General features: G+C 35.5%; 1 protein-coding gene across 6 annotated transcripts in view; it reads left to right on the top strand.

Moving 5' to 3' along the window:
* The first annotated feature begins 2,714 nt into the window (after positions 1 to 2,714).
* The window catches only part of LOC126831905 (serine/threonine-protein kinase tousled-like 2), a 36,169-nt gene continuing 22,615 nt past the window's right edge, over positions 2,715 to 16,268 (top strand). For 3 of the 6 annotated variants that reach the window (XM_050562569.2, XM_050562566.2, XM_050562565.2), the window contains exons 1-2: positions 2,947 to 3,191; positions 7,323 to 7,414. In XM_050562569.2, the coding sequence (XP_050418526.1) occupies positions 3,119 to 3,191; positions 7,323 to 7,414 (165 nt within the window). In that variant the 5' untranslated portion in view covers positions 2,947 to 3,118. Of the gene's footprint in view, positions 2,807 to 2,946; positions 3,192 to 7,322; positions 7,415 to 16,268 lie in introns of those variants that run through there. The other 3 variants (XM_050562571.1, XM_050562567.1, XM_050562570.1) reach the window with 2 other exon arrangements.

Raw genomic sequence — 16,268 nt, 5'->3', positions numbered from 1 at the left:
GCTTCTAAACGGTCTACTTAACAGACTCTTCAGAGGTCATCAGCGGTGAAAAGTCACACCAAGTGTGGGCTATCTTCTAGAGGGAACTATTTTGTTTTGAGAATATTTGATATTGATATTGTTGAATAATATTTCCACTGTTGTCAGTTGTTATTATGTATATATATATATATACACCTCAGTGTAAGCTTTTGAGATGTTATAACATGTATGCATATTTTGAATAATAATTTGTTTGGGAAAAGACTCCTAATTTTGTTGTGTGTGAGAGAGAGAGAGAGAGTAAGAGACCCCCCCCCCCCCCCTGCCAGTCCATCCTAAGACCTACAGCTTGTTTCTATGCAGGAAAATTTAATTTTATACATTCTGAGATCTGTGTCCCAACGTAATCTATTTTAGCTGTCAATAACAGTGGGGTGGGGTGGGGAGAGACAGCTGTCAATAACGGTGAGAGAGAGAGAGAGTAGTAGACATACCACCATATTTGGGAAATTTTTGAAACCTAAGTTATCATCGTACAGACAATGTGATGCAGTGAAACATGACTACAAATAAAGAAGGGAGGAAATACGTCCATGCACATACAGAAACCTGTTGGTTGATGTCTCCCTTTAAGAACTGAATAAATAATTTGTACTGGAAGGCACGGCCTCGTGGATCCACAATACAATTAAAGTCATTATATATATTCGGGTGATATACATTAGTATTGCCAGAATGGTTCAGTGTCTTCCGGAAATTATTTGAAGAAATAAATGAAATCCTCTGATAAAATAATATGATATGAAGCAAAATACCTGATTTTTTTTTATTATTATTATTAATTAATTAAAAGTTACTGGGCTATAAGACAGCTAGATACATCACATATAACTCAATAATCAAAATTATTTACTACCGTATGTTTTTTTTATGAATTTAAGAACATCCTAGTATTTGAAAAAAACCTACATCCTAGTATTTGAAAAAAACCTACATCCTAGTATTTAAAAAAAACTACATCCTAGTATTTAAAAAATAAATCCTGGAGAATGGACTCCTAGTATATTTTTTTAAAAAATAAAAATAAATAATCCTGGAGAATGGATTTGTTTTTACAGAAACGCCATGACAAACCAATAAAAAGTCTTAAAAGTCGTAGTGTCGCTGTCCGGGCACAATTTTCACCAGAGCCCACTGCGTGGCGAATGTCCATCTTCATTAGCGCAAGTCAGTGCCGAATAATAGAACGTTAAACCCCATGTCTTTCCATTTTATGTGTTCAACATTTAAAAACAGACTTTCGTTGTTTAGCATTACAGGATGATATAGTTGACTTTAACTTTACAGCTCTCAAGTTCAAGGTAAAATAATCTACTTTCGGGCGATGTCGGGGATTTCTAGGGAAAGATGTGTTATTCGGAAAATACTCATAAATAATTTCGCGCCATTTTTTTTTTTCGCGTCTCCCAAAAACAAATGGTGCCCAAGCCAAATTAAATGTTTTGGTTTAGTCCATAAACCGTTGGATACAGTTTCTGCAATTTTTAAAATCCACAAATCGCATCTACATTAATTTATTTGTTTAAAAAAAACACGAGTCGACGTTTCGCAGAGTTATATTTGACCCGTATATCCGTCACCAAAACCTTGTAAATGGTGCGGTGGGTCACGGGTTATTGGGGCTGTAAGACATAATTCACTGGAGCGGTAAGTCACAATTCATTGTGTCCAAATTCACATCTAAAGCTACAAACACGCTTCTGCAGCAAACAAGCAGTTAAGTTTTCAAAATTTGCTCGGGGAGGGCGAGGCCCCCATACCCCGTGAATTGCTTGTTTCGGATTCAGGTCAGCTATCTAACTTCGGCTCTATTATTGGACTACAATGAAGTTGCTGGATTAGCAGGAAAATGCGTTTGCGGCAATTAGATTCTCAAAATTTTCTCCCGACGGTCGCGTCTCCGCGGACTGTAAACAGTTGTTTAGTTGATTGGAATTCAAGGCATAAAACTAAGTTAAGCTATAATGGACCACATCTAAGTTGTTGCATTAAATTCACGGGCTGGAATAGCAGGAAAACGCGTTTCCAGCCGTCAAGTTTTCCAAATTTTCTTGGGTAGGTCCGGAAAACGGTAAGCTCTGCGTCTCTGGCCGCCGTCTGTAAACGGGAATTTTTCGGACATTTCAGGTGTGCCCGCCTAACAGTCATCAAGCCCTTACATGTCCCACTCATTGCCCAATCAAGTATTTCACCTGTTGTTGCTGTTTCACACAGGTAATGCAAAAGCCTTTCTTTTAACGCTGTGTAAGATGGCAGATCTCTATAAGTTTATAAGGCACTTTATTTTGTTGACTAGTAGGCATTAACTTGAAAACGTGACCTGCGTGTGTTACGGAACGTCGTTATTAAATAAACTGAGAACTAGTGTACCTTGTGTAGAAGATAAAAATTTCAAAATAAAATGTTTTCATCTTTTTTTCCCACTGCCTTGTCATCGCACCGCACAAACTAATTATTAGTAAGCCACAGTTTTAGTAGAACAAATAATAATTTGGCGTCGAAAAATAATATTACCGTTACAGAGATGGTAATACAGTACTTTAATTAAATTTATTTGTGTGCGGTGTAGGGGAGACAACTTCAATTAAGTGCTAAATATAGTTGTCTCCCTTATACCATTGATTATCAGAAACGTAAACATTGTACTATATTTATCATTTCCGTTTGAAAGAGCGGGAATCCCTTCCGATAGTACGACAACAAGGGTATCCCCCAATACGGAAATATCCGATGTCTACCGAAAAAGCCCCTACACTTCCAGACGGTAAGAAGGTCATAAAATATTCGAGAAAAACATTCGCAATATATCCAAGGCATTTATTCACACCATATTAGCCCATACCTTGAAACTGGAAGGGTTTGTTTTCCCGACAAACGCACGTTCAGTTTTAATATGACGTCACACCAACTAGCCAACACTGCTAGTGGGGGCTACCGCATATTTTAGAGACTTGTGTATGTGTATCATAAACTATTTTATTATGCCAAATTGTAGCAAAATGGAGACGGATGTTTAAGTGATCGAATAGATCACACGGCTTGTCTTCAAGCCTCTGTTTGGCGACCCTTTTGAGGGATGTACAGCGGAGGCAGATGCCCGCCATCTTGGACAATTAATCGCTCTCCTGTAAGACACCAAACGGGGCAAGGTAAAATTCAAGTGATATCCAAAGCTCCAAGATATATTTAATGATTCCATAAAAGGGAATAGTTTGTTAATTATGACCAGTGTTATACTTTGGCGAATGCACTAAAGTAGAGAGGAAATATTGTCGCCTGGATTTTACGTTTTTTGGGGAGGTTAGAATTCTGTAATCAAGATTTGGAATCGAAAATTGTGACCAACAAGTTATTCATCTCTTTCAAGAAAGTACATGGCTCTAGCACACAGTCCTTGAGAGACTGTTGTGAGCTAAATCAAGGATTCTCAGTAATGAAAGCTTTATTTGTTTGTGAACATTTAAATAAGGCTAGATCTACTAAATGTTTATTTCTATGTTGATTTGACTAAATATAACATGATGGATTGAATAATCCCATACGGCTTGTATTATGTGGCTCTTATTAATTCAGAACTGAGGCCTACATGTAGGCCCACCCCAGCTGCTAGTGTAAACATTTGTTTATTTGTTTGAAGTCAGCAAATATGTTTTGGTCAAAATGAGTAAGTGTGTCAAACTGTTGGCCATAACCGACTCACTGAGTGTAAAATTTTATATCCTATATTTAATGTGACCTAACCAGGCAAGTATTACTAGACACAGAATAATATTCTCCTTCACTGATCAGTTGTGGTAGGTACATTAGTACATGTACCTTAAATGCCTCTACCAATGAGTTAACATAACACAGTGGACCTACTGTAGCAGGCCTAGTTCTGCCATTTTTATTTCGACATTCCATCTCACTAATTTATATTGATTTGTTCCCTATAAGTCCACAAAGCCAAAGGCAATAAGCATTTCTCATCCTTATGTCACTGGTGACATTTATAAATTAGAATATTGTAGAGGCCATTCTATCAACTGTGTACACACACAATAAGAATTTTCTTGAACTTGTTGATTTTATTTTTCAATCTGACATACATGCATAGTGCTAACTATTTATAATTGACTTTAGTGTACTTAGCTACAGAGCTACACACATATCAGAGTTTTGTTAAGCTAGGTTAATGATTGATTCTCGGTCTAAATTATAAAATAATTAGCTATTTCAGTACAGGCTTATAGCAGTATTTAGGTAAATTATCCCATCATATGCCATCAAATAGAGCAGGTATACTACAGTACATGTATGGCTAAGGTACAACTTTCATATTTTATTATCCTGTCTTTCTGTGGCAGGGTAATATTAGTTCTTAGCTCTGCTATGATGTCAATTATTCTTAATTTGAGGACAAATTGTTGTCTCGTCAGAAGACAATGCTATTTTTTTCGACCAATCACAGCATCTCATCAATGGATTAGTTTAAATACCAGTAAGAGGGTTTCTGAATCTTGCCAGTTCAACTTTAATCCAAACATAAATTCATATTTAAAATTTGAAAGCATGATAGAACTGGTACTTTCATTCAATAATTTAAATACATGTAGACTGCAGCACAGAGATGGCATCACCCATGTTTAAACGACACACAGCCTATTGTTGTAGCCTACCCAGTAAACACACACATTTTGGTCACGGTATTGCAAGTTTTAAATAGGGCAGTGTACCTTGAAGATGATATCTTTGGTTTATTATTTTAGTTATATCAAGTTCTGGACTGTAAAATTACACAACTGAAACATTTGGAATATACATGTAGGGGTTAACATCATGTGAAACTTACTTACATGTACATGTATACCGTTACACACCACTACCAACTGCTAAGGAAGCATTTGCTTAGTAAGATATGTACCCTTTTTTTTTCATGCTTGTCTAAAAGACAAGACATTGTGCCCAATGCCCATGTAGCAATTTTTATTTCTATGACTGAGGAAGAGAAATTTGCATGGTCAGCAGTATTTTTATCTACACAGCTTTAAAGCACAAAATGCTAACTGGTCTTTCATGTGGACCTTTAATCTGTAGTTACTTGTACACTGCTTTTCATGCTATCTGAAAAAACAGACATTCTGTACTTTCTTTGCATGCGAGACGCCACCTTATGGAAATGATTCAAACTTTTAACATTCTGGTTGTGAGTCCTTTGTCCTAACGGATCAACCACTGCAGCACCGATAAGGCATCTCTCACTACCATGTAGGAGTCCTGCATCCTAACCGCTCATCCAATGCAGCACTAATTAGATATTTTTTGTACTACAGTGCAAGTCCTATCCATTCAACCACTGCAGCTCTAATTAGATAACATTCACACTACTACATGTGCGAGTCCAGTGTCATGTACTTGTAACGGCACAACTGCCGTAGCTTTTTTTTGGGACAGAGCTTCACTACCACTGATCATAACCAATGCAGCTTCAGACAACTATCTAATACCATCCTGTTTCCTCCTACTGCTAAAGACCCCTACACGCAAGCAAATTATTGAAATAAAATTGAACCATATGTTAGTCCCGAAATGACCTAGTTTGTCGAGTGGACGTTAAACCCCATTTCTCTCTCTCTTATCTCATACCATGTGTGAGGGGTGTTGGATGGCTGAATTGTTAGCGTGCGCGCGCTGTATCATAAAGTCTGTCATTGAGTCGACTGGCGTGGTTTCGAATCCCCGGTTGTACGTGACAAGGAGTAGGGTCGCCTGTCCAACCTCGTGGTTTTCTCCGGGTCCTCCGGTTTCCTCCAACTGCTAAACCCCTACGCGCAAGCGAATTATTGAAATAAAATTAAACCATATGTTAGTCCCGAGATGACCTAGTTTGTGTCGAGTGGACGTTAAACCCCATTTCTATCTCTCTTATACCATGTGTGAATCTTGTGTCTAAAGTTTCAACTGGAACTTCAAACCTTTCACTCTGATTTTAGTTTTATTAGAATTTTTGTTGAGATTTACTGTTTGTATGTTAAATAATAATTCCATTCAGGCTAGCGACACCTTTTTGTTCAAATGTATAAGAATTCAGTCAACCTGCTGACATTGAGCATATTGATTTTATTGTCAATAAAACATGTAGCTATAGTTAGCAGATATGAAAGACATGAAGCTTGTTGTAATTAATAATGTTTAAAGCTCCAACAGTATTACTGCCATCTAACCAACATTTCAATCATAGAAGCTGTCAAGCTGTTACGTGTACAATTGTTGACTGTACGACTATTTATTAATGATCATGCTTAATTTGCAGCCAGTCCAGTTGAAACCTCATGCATATGGGCTATTTGTTTTTGCCACAGCAGTGTTTGAAATAGTCAAAAATTATTATTTTCAGAAAAACTGGAGATGCCCTGACCCTTTTAAAAAGGAGTTAAAATTGAAATTTCAGCAAATTTGTTGTGATAAAATATTTCCCTATCATCACTAAAACCGTCAAACAATTTGAGTTTCTTATCAAAAGTTACAAACGGGTGACTCAATAGATGTAGTCCTACTTTATATTAATATAAGTATTAAGCCTGCGACATATGTCTGAAGCAATGATTATTGACTCCAGGTGTAGTACAGGTATACTCAGTCCAAATCTTCCAGTATTTATTGGTCTTTTATATATAATCTCCCGATGGTGGGGGTGGGGGCCAAATGGTTTATGGTTTGCACTTTAGATTATAAGATCTGACAATAAGTCTTATCAACTGGCATGGTTTCGACTTCCACCAGAGGTTTCATTCGCTTGTCAAACCTCAGGGTTTGCTCTGGGTCCTCGGTTACCTACAACTGCTAAAGATCCCCTGCAAGTGAATTAATGAAATGAAATTTAACCACATGTTCGTACAGTTCGTCCCAAAATAACCTAGTAGTAGTTTGTGTCGAGTGGACATTAAATCTCATCTCTCTCTCTTTCTCTCTTTATCTCTCTCTCTCTCTCTCTCCTCATATGGCTATTTTTAACAAGTTCCATAAGTCAGAAATAAAAGTCCACATTTTTGCGGGGAACTTGCTGATGCTACTACATGTAGATGGTACATTTGTAAGATGAGTGCAACATACAAAGATAAAATAATTGTGAATGCATGATTGAGATTCTGTTATTTTCTGGTCCTGATCATTATGTTTGTCATCATAATAATCATGCATTGATGCATTCTCTGTCACCAGGGACTTGAGATATAATTCTAGTTCTTTTTTGTTTAATATCTGTCTGATACCAGTTTTTAATTTCATGTTGTATTTTTCAGCTCCGGCGGATATGGATAACAGCAGTATACACAGTCTTGATCCTCGTAAACAAGAGCTGTTGGAAGCCAGATTCCTTGGTGCAGGTAGTAGGGTAAGTACATTATATATTCTGGTGATAGTTCAACCATTTAATAATTTGTACATGACAAGAAGCCACGGTGGCTAAGTGGGTAAGAAGCTAGTCTGGAGGTTGTGCGTTCGTTACCTGCATTGGCCGAGGAAGTTCATCGGATTTTCCGGCGTGGTTTCCCCATGTCAGTCGTGCAGGACAGAGGGCCTGACAAGGACAGCTGTTTAGTCGTTCGGATGGTGCAAAAAGCTGAGGACTCGCGTATACATTGGTGTGCACGTAAAAGATTTCTTGGCAGTTGAAATTTGATATAAGAGTAGGACATAGTGCCACTGCCCAGGCAATATTTCCTTCATAGCACACTGTATTACATATGCCCGTTTTCAATAGCCCAGTCGGAGCATAACAGTAGGACGTTAAATCACATTTCATTTAATTTCTGTACAGGAGAAGGACTAGGAATAGGGTTGCTGTCCAACCTCATGGATTTTCATCAGTTCCTCTGGTTTCCTCCCACTGCTAAAGCACTAAAAAAAAGGAAAAAAAATCTGTGCCGCACAAAATGGAAGGCACCAGTGGAATTGTGCCTGACTTTGTCAGTGATGTATACTTTATTTCCTGGCTTGGTAGAGTTAACGTTGAAAACTAGATCAGTTCAACAGTTGTATTTGTTTCTATTGACTTTTTAAACGGCATTATTCAAAAGCTAAATCTAGCACTGAACATCTATCTTTAAACCTTAAATGTTATATAAACTATTAGACATTTATCATGTCAAGACCATAATCAACTCTCAATGCCATCAGATAGGTCCGATTTTAAGTAGATTAGAACAGTTTGGCCATTTGATTATGTAATTAAATAATGTTGACCATTCAATTTTGATAATGAGTGTCCAATTTCTTGATCACTGTTGAAAAATAAACAACCCAAAATTGATTATTGATATGTAGTTAATACTTGTAAACTGAACACTCATTATCAAAATCAGTCAGCTTTAAACTGGACACAAGTACAAATTAGATGATTTTTGGTGATTTTAAACGATTTTTTACGAATTTTGAAACAAAGATTTGATATTGAATGAATGTGAAAGAAATTAGTGCTAGATACACAAGATTAAATGATACCCAGGTTACAGTGATATGTTAGTCCTGAAATGACCTTGTTGTGTTGAGTGGACATTTAACTCTATTTATCTCTAGAGCTCTTGAACCGATATTGTAAGTGTACAAAAAAAGGAGTAGAGTAGGACAATTTGGGGTGGGGTCCAGCAGACATTATGAAGGTCTGCCCAGATAAAAATATATTGATAAAAATAACATTTGTTAATCCTGTATATTAATCCATAACATGTACAAAACTGGATTATTCCAGTTTATTCACAAATTTATATTACAAACCTGGTTTATTCCAGTTCACCAGTTTTTTCAATTACTTGTATTAAGTTGTATTGCATTAGGAATTGTTGTGTTAGTATTGACCTTCAATTTGTTGTAGTTTTGTTTTAAAAAAGAAAAGATTAAAGATACAGCTGAAATTTAATCCTTCTTAACAAAGACATAATGAGGTTCAGTTTCTCAAGACAACATGATGGACTGGGGTTTCTTGAAACCAGACTATGATATAACTGCAGTTTCTTGAAACTGTACAATTATATTTGTTCCTAAACAAAGAAGTTTTTCTTTTGGGGTACAGTACACTGGTCCAGGCAGAATGGTGTCTTTTACTCATTTTATGGCTTCAAATGATATTTTATGTACCCATTTACACTAAATAGGAAATATTTTTTATCAAGATATAATTCAAACACTGTTATGTGTTTTTCTAATAATACTTCAAAAAAATGTTTTAGAATTTAATTAGCAGAAGGAAAAAAGTGAATATTTTGAGCTAATTAACTCGCAGCGATGTCCTCCCTATCAGTGATTGCCTAGCGAATTTCCACTGCTGATCAGATTGATAGTATGTATCATTGTATGGTTGTATTTGTAAAGTAGAACTTGCAGACTGAGACTGATTGTTGATGATGTATACTCACAGTCAGCTCTTCCATTTTCTTGCAACTAGAATTTGTACTTAGTTTCTAATTGTCAACCAATAAAAATACAGTATCCTTGAAATAGTCTCCCGGATAGTCTCCAGGATAAGGGGGTTGGGTGGCTGAATGGTTAGCACGTGCGCGCTGTACCATAAAGTCTGTCATTGAGTCAACTGGTTTCGAATCCCTGGTTGTACGTGGCAAGGAGTAGGGTCGCCTGTCCAACCTTGTGGGTTTTCTCAGGGTCCTCCGGTTACCTCCCACTGCTAAAGACCCCTACGCGCAAGCAAATTATTGAAATAAAATTAAACTATGTGTTAGTCACGAAATGACCTAGTTTGTGTCGAGTGGACGTTAAACCCCATTTCTCTCTCTCTCGTCTCCAGGATAATTAATATTTGTTGGGTTAAGTAAACAAATAGATTATGACCCTTAATTTGTTAGAGATATATTTTTGTTTGACAGAGTTCTTGAATGAATTAAGGACGATCCCTTATTTGTTAAATTTGTCTAGATTTCGTGAACATGATTTTGAGGTCTGAATGCTGTGATTGTTTTTTTATTAGAGATTTTACGGAACATTTCCGAACATGTTAAAATTATGACATTTCTCTTCAATGGACTTAATAACTTAACAGCGGTAGGATTATAATCTGTAATGAAAACGAGCGACTTTGGGTTTTTTAAAATGGCTGCAACAAGTTTAACAAGTCTTTTCTCTCTAACTATCCTCTTTTGAGATAATGATTTAGAAGATTTTGGCTCTGTCTTTCATAACGTGTATCTCCAAACTGCAAATACGTTTGAGTAAGCAAAATAAGCTGAATGATCCTTTCGTCTTGATGTTGGTGGCGTGGCACGATTTTTCAAGGTCTGTATATGAGTACCTCTTCTACTGACCTTGACCTTGTAGATTGATTGAGTAAATCATTAATGTCCATTGTAGTCCAGACTTTTTTCCTGTATGCAAATGAGGTTCCATATAAGGTATATGTACTAATATGCTAAGTTCTGTTATGCATTTGTCTATAGTGCAGAATGGAAAAGTGTAATGTACAAAATAACTATTATACTGTATTTTGTATTTTTGAAAAATGTATTCTGTATTTTAACATTGTGGCAATGGTATTGCGGAGCAATGGAAATTGCAAATAGTAAAACTAAACTACGTATTTTGAACTGCTGACATATCAAGTTTGCACTGTGAACATTGAAATAATATTGGCAAAGTTATTTTTCCATATTGATGATATTGCTTATGAACGTACATGTAATAGACTTAAGACAGTATACTGTGTCACAGCTTGATGTTATTTTTAGAAGAGAATTTCCACATAACAGGCGAATGTGCTTCTAATAATCCAAAGCGCGACATGTGGATCATGCGCTGGAGGTTGGCGATCCTTTGAATAGAGAATGAAAATCATAAAAACTGTTTAAAATGCATTATGCAAGAGGTAATTCTGCCTATTGCAGATCTTTCTTAAGGCCTGAAATGTTATATAAACTATTAATTTGACATTTATTAACATGGAAAGACAATAATTAACTCTTGATGCCATCTTATCCGATCTGTTGATGATTAAACTCATTCAAATACATTTTTGAATTGTCAGATATTCTCTCACAGTCTCACATACATTTGTACATGTAACAACTTTTTGTCTCCAAAGGAATTATTAGTGAGCAGAAATTTGCCCATGTGTCTGTTATCACTCGTCACTCCAGTCAGCTATATAGAAGGATAACTCATGTTTTCCTTTTGCATTCGTCACTTCGTTTCTTGAAATCTTCATTACGCATCTATCGTAGCATTGATCTATGTGTTAAAATAATATTTGGAATGTGTTTAACCAGTTCTATCACATATGTGATAATGACTGGCACCAATATTATCCCTTAACTATATATAGTGAGAACTGCCAGCTCTTTATCCAAAACATACATAATGTATCTTTAATATTAATATCTAATAGACAATCAAGATAATAAAAAGTGAAAGATGTGCTTTTAGTATAGATTAAGATTATCTGATGTAATACTAATTATAACCAGTACATAACTCTCTAACAACTGTCAATAATACTGTAATTTACACAGTTCTAATTACACAGATCAATCATATTAACATTACACTCACACTGTCTTACATACTTTAAAATCAAATTATCTTTTACTTTATATGGTTGCCTATTGCAGTGCATTGTACCATAAGGTCTGTCATTGAGTCAACTGGCATGGTTTCAATTCAACGGTTGTGCGTGACAAGGAGTGGGGTCGCCTGTCCAACCTCGTGGGTTTTCTCCAGGTCCTCCGGTTTCCTCCCACTGCTAAAGACACCTACGTGCAAGCAAATTATTGAAATAAAATTGTTAGTCCCGAAATGACCTAGTTTGTGTTGAGTAGACATTAAACCCCATTTCTCTCTCTCTCTCTCTCTCTCTCTCTCTTGCAGTGCAAACCTTGAAATAACTATTTTTGTTGTAACCTACCTGACTGTACATTTGCTAATGAACTACATTGTAGTACCTGACATTTTGAACTTTGTTCTGGACAAGTATTTATACATGTAGGATCTGTGTAAGACATTACATGTATGATTGGCACCAGAAGGATTTTGCCAGACATTGTCACAGGTGCCTTATTTCCATTCTTGGTTGTGATTCTCAAACTTTTTTGTATGCCCACATAGAAATGTGTTTGTATATTGCTGTCTCCCCCGTCCATCTACAGACTACTATTGTTCTCTGATTGTTTTGAAATTGATCTATGTTATAGTGAGATGAAGAAGCCTATTTGATTTCAATAATTTCTGTTAATATCTTCTGGAGTTACAACTAAGGATGTAAACGGTTACTCGGTTGACCGGTTACGGTTCGGTTCTGCAACCAGACCGGTTCGATATTCCTGTGACCGTTATTCGTTCTATATAACAATGTCAGTGTATATCGACCTAGTAGTAAACTAGCATTAGCCCAGGCTCTCTTGTTCATATTACACGTTGATACAAAAATTTCCCGGTAATAAAACGGTCGTGTTCGCTGCTCGAAAACGTAGTAGAAAAATTATGCCGTAAACAAAGTATCTTTCGTCCCTCTGGCATGTGGCCAAATGGTATAATCTTTTCGTCATTTCATTGGCTCGATGGGGTCACATGTTCAGTCACGTGTGGTAAACATACAAATTTTATAGTATTAGCTTTTAATACGGCAATATTTATAAATATAAATTATGTAAGTTATAATAATGTTTTGACCGTGATCTAAGACTCTCCAGAAAAGAGCGACTTATTGCGTTGTATCTTCGGGCTGGGTAATCTTGACTACAGGTTGACTATTAAATGCGTATGAAAATGAAAGTAATGCCGTGCGCGCGAATAAAGACGTCGAATTAAATATTTTATTAATGGATTACATTATAACATTGCACATTGAGATGGAGGTAGGTGGGGCCATAGAATATTCCTATATTTATAACGGGTCGAACACTAATAATATTGTATCAATTTTCCGATCTGTCACACAACGGCATGTGCTACTGGGCGAGTGACGACCACGTGAGACCATGACCTTTTTGACTGTTAGACGACGCAATGTTTCCTTCCGAGAAATTTGAATGAAAAACAAAATAAGCTGCAATAAATAAACTCTTCTTATATTCAAAACGAAGTTAAACAGTGTGAAAAAGTAAACTTTAATCCTGCGTACGGTCCGGCGATTAATAACTCCGCAACTAAAAAGTGAATCGGTTGACCGGTCACGGTCGGTTTTTTGCCCATCGGTTAACCGGTTCAATTTTTTTTGACTCGTTACATCCTTAGTTACAACCCTTATTTCACTTTGTGAACGCTCTAATGAAAAAGTTATGATCCAACCTGTATGAATTTTATATATATCATTTGAATTGGGAAACAAAGAAGTCTATTGCCTATTGAATTTCAGCAATTTCCGTTAATAGCTTTAATTACGTCTAGAGTTAAGGCCCTTGATTCACTTTGTTGGACCTTGTGAATACTTGAAGGGCAAAAGTTATCATCCGATCTATATGAAATTTATTAAATTACCTATATTATTTAAATTAGTAAATTACTTCCAGAGTTAAGGCCCTTGTTTCAATTTGTAGAACCTTGTGAACCCTCAAACATCGAAATTATAATCTGATCTGTATGAAATTGTCTTGTAAATGCTGCCCATTACCTACAAAAGAAGATATGTGGCAATCCTTGTCACCGCTTGGACGATTTAGCTGCTGTGTTCGTATGTTTCGTTGCCTGGCAACCTATCTTTCATGTGCGGTCTCCCTTAGGACATTTTCCAAATCGACATTAACCCCCACAAATCTGCATTTTACATGTAGGGGTGTTAAGATCCCCTGTTACCAGTCACCACTCTAAACATTGACTTATTTAACTTGGTTGCTAATGTAAACTGTAGACGTATACAAGCACATGTAGCCTTTTTTTGCAAGTCTCAAAGTTAATATGCTTTTAGTTCTCAGTTTTGGCTTAGTCATCAAGATTAGATCTCTACAAGCTTTAAATGAGTTTCTAAATATAGATTGGATGTAATAAGAAATGTGATGATGTCATGATTGTAATTAAAGTTATAACGACTAACAACTAAAGTTATCATCCGAGCTGTATTAAATTTACCTGTATTATTTGAATTAGTAAAGCAAAGAAGCCTATTTACTTTCAGCAATTTCCATTAATTACTTCTAGAGTTATGGCCCTTGTTTCACTTTGTTGAACCCTTTGTGAATGCTCTAATGACAAAAGTTATCATCCGATCTGTATTAGATTTAAATGCATTATTGAGATAAATAAAACAAAGAAGCCCATTGAATTTAGGCAATTTCTGTTTATAACATCTACAGTATGAACATTTGATCTGTATGAAATTGATATCATTGTCTTGTAAAAGCATAAATATGTTGACTGCTCATTTAACTGCTGTGGCCGTATGTTACATTGCCAGGCAACCTATCATTGAGTCAAGTGCAGTAGTTTCAACCTCACAAGGAGTAGAGTTGTCTGCCGAATCTTGTGGGTTTTCTCTCGAACCTCTGGTTTCCTCCCACTGCTAAAGACCCCTATTGACAGAGTTATTATTGAAATAAAATTGTACCATACGTTAGTCTAGTAATGACCTAGTTTGTGTTGAGTAGATGTTAAACCCCATTTCTCTCTTTATTTATAATAATGGACAGGTGGAGCCACCTTAGATCGTGGGTGAATCGATACAGTTGTACATACAACTGTATATTAAGAAATAATTAAATAACATTAAAAGCTCCAGTCTATAATTTGATTTTTCCTGTTCATTACAAATACATGTATGCTTATTCTTAATGAAAGAAATTATTCAAGACAGAATGCCCATAGTACAATAATATATCAGTGACGATATTATGATAATTTGCAACAATTTCCAATATATATTATTGTTACATGTTATGTATATATGAATAATCATTGTAATGAAAAGGTAAACTATAATATTATAATGTAGGTCTATACAAAGATATTAATATATAAAGAGAAAATATAAATTTCAACTGTTGAATATTGATGATATAATTAAGGTATAGATATTTAATGGGTACATGTAGATCTTTAATCCCAGTGATTAAGGTTTAATTGCACTATCATGTATACAATTAATGCAACCTTTGACCTCCCACAGCTTTAGCATTGATAAATGCCACTAGGTTTTACAAATTTTATAAAATGTACAATTATAAACATGTATGTTCTGACTTGAAAAAGTTCATCATTTTAAATAGATATCTAGTCATGTTTTATAATATTGGGTCATATATACATATATCCATATCAAAATTCAGATTATTTACTGGTAACATTGACAAATACAGCTGGATATCGACCTTGACCTTTATGTGGCTTTAAATGACTTACTAACATAATATTATTTAATATCAGAGATGATCAACTGATTGCCTTTAAACTTGATCAGAAAGTGATTAGCTCATTATTGTTGGGTGTCCCTACCTACCTACACACACAGACTACAGTCTTACAACCTACGGATTAATATCTGGCCTGTTAATGCAGCTTAAATTGTATTCTAATATACTAAGTGCCCAGGTTATAAGCTGTGAATAGGAATTAGTACACATTGTGGATATTATAGTGTTTAATCATTATGATGAGATAAACCTCGAACCTGGTTTCTAGTTATCTGCAAGCTGTTGATAATGATTTATTATTAAATTGTCAACCTTGTACTACATGTTAGTACATCCACTTAGAAGAGGAAATATTACAGTATAAGACCAAGAAAATGTTCTATGCTTCAACAAGAATGGGTTTTATGCATGTTTGTATTTTATTTAAAATTTTTGTTTACTATTGAAATATTTTGGCAAGAAAAGTGAATAATTTGACTACATGCAGCTGTTGGTGGCTACCAGTTTATTTTTAACTGTTTCATTCTCATTGGCCTATTGTAACCCGATTATACTTGCTGCCACTCATATCAACATGTTCTTAGTTATTATTCTACTGCACACTTAAAATACCAGAGACCTGCAGACGGTCTAGCTTATTTAAGTCATTCATCAAGCCATTATTTGAAAATTGACTGTATTAAGATCCTTACTGTATTCACACTGTCTACAGTAGTTAATGTACTTCAGAATGTTTTAAAATGACTCACAATATTGTTTTCAGTGGTGACAAAAAAACATTTGAATATTTCGTGCTTATTTCGAACTGATTTTTTATTATTCGTTATTCGATGTCAATTAAAAATAATGGAATTTGATGTTTTTCATCTCCTGTGAAATATTTAATTATGTGTTACCGTATGTAAG

This window comes from Patella vulgata, chromosome 9 (assembly GCF_932274485.2).
Source record: "Patella vulgata chromosome 9, xgPatVulg1.2, whole genome shotgun sequence".
NCBI classification, from domain to species: domain Eukaryota; kingdom Metazoa; phylum Mollusca; class Gastropoda; family Patellidae; genus Patella; species Patella vulgata.
This window is presented reverse-complemented; position numbering and strand designations above follow the sequence as displayed.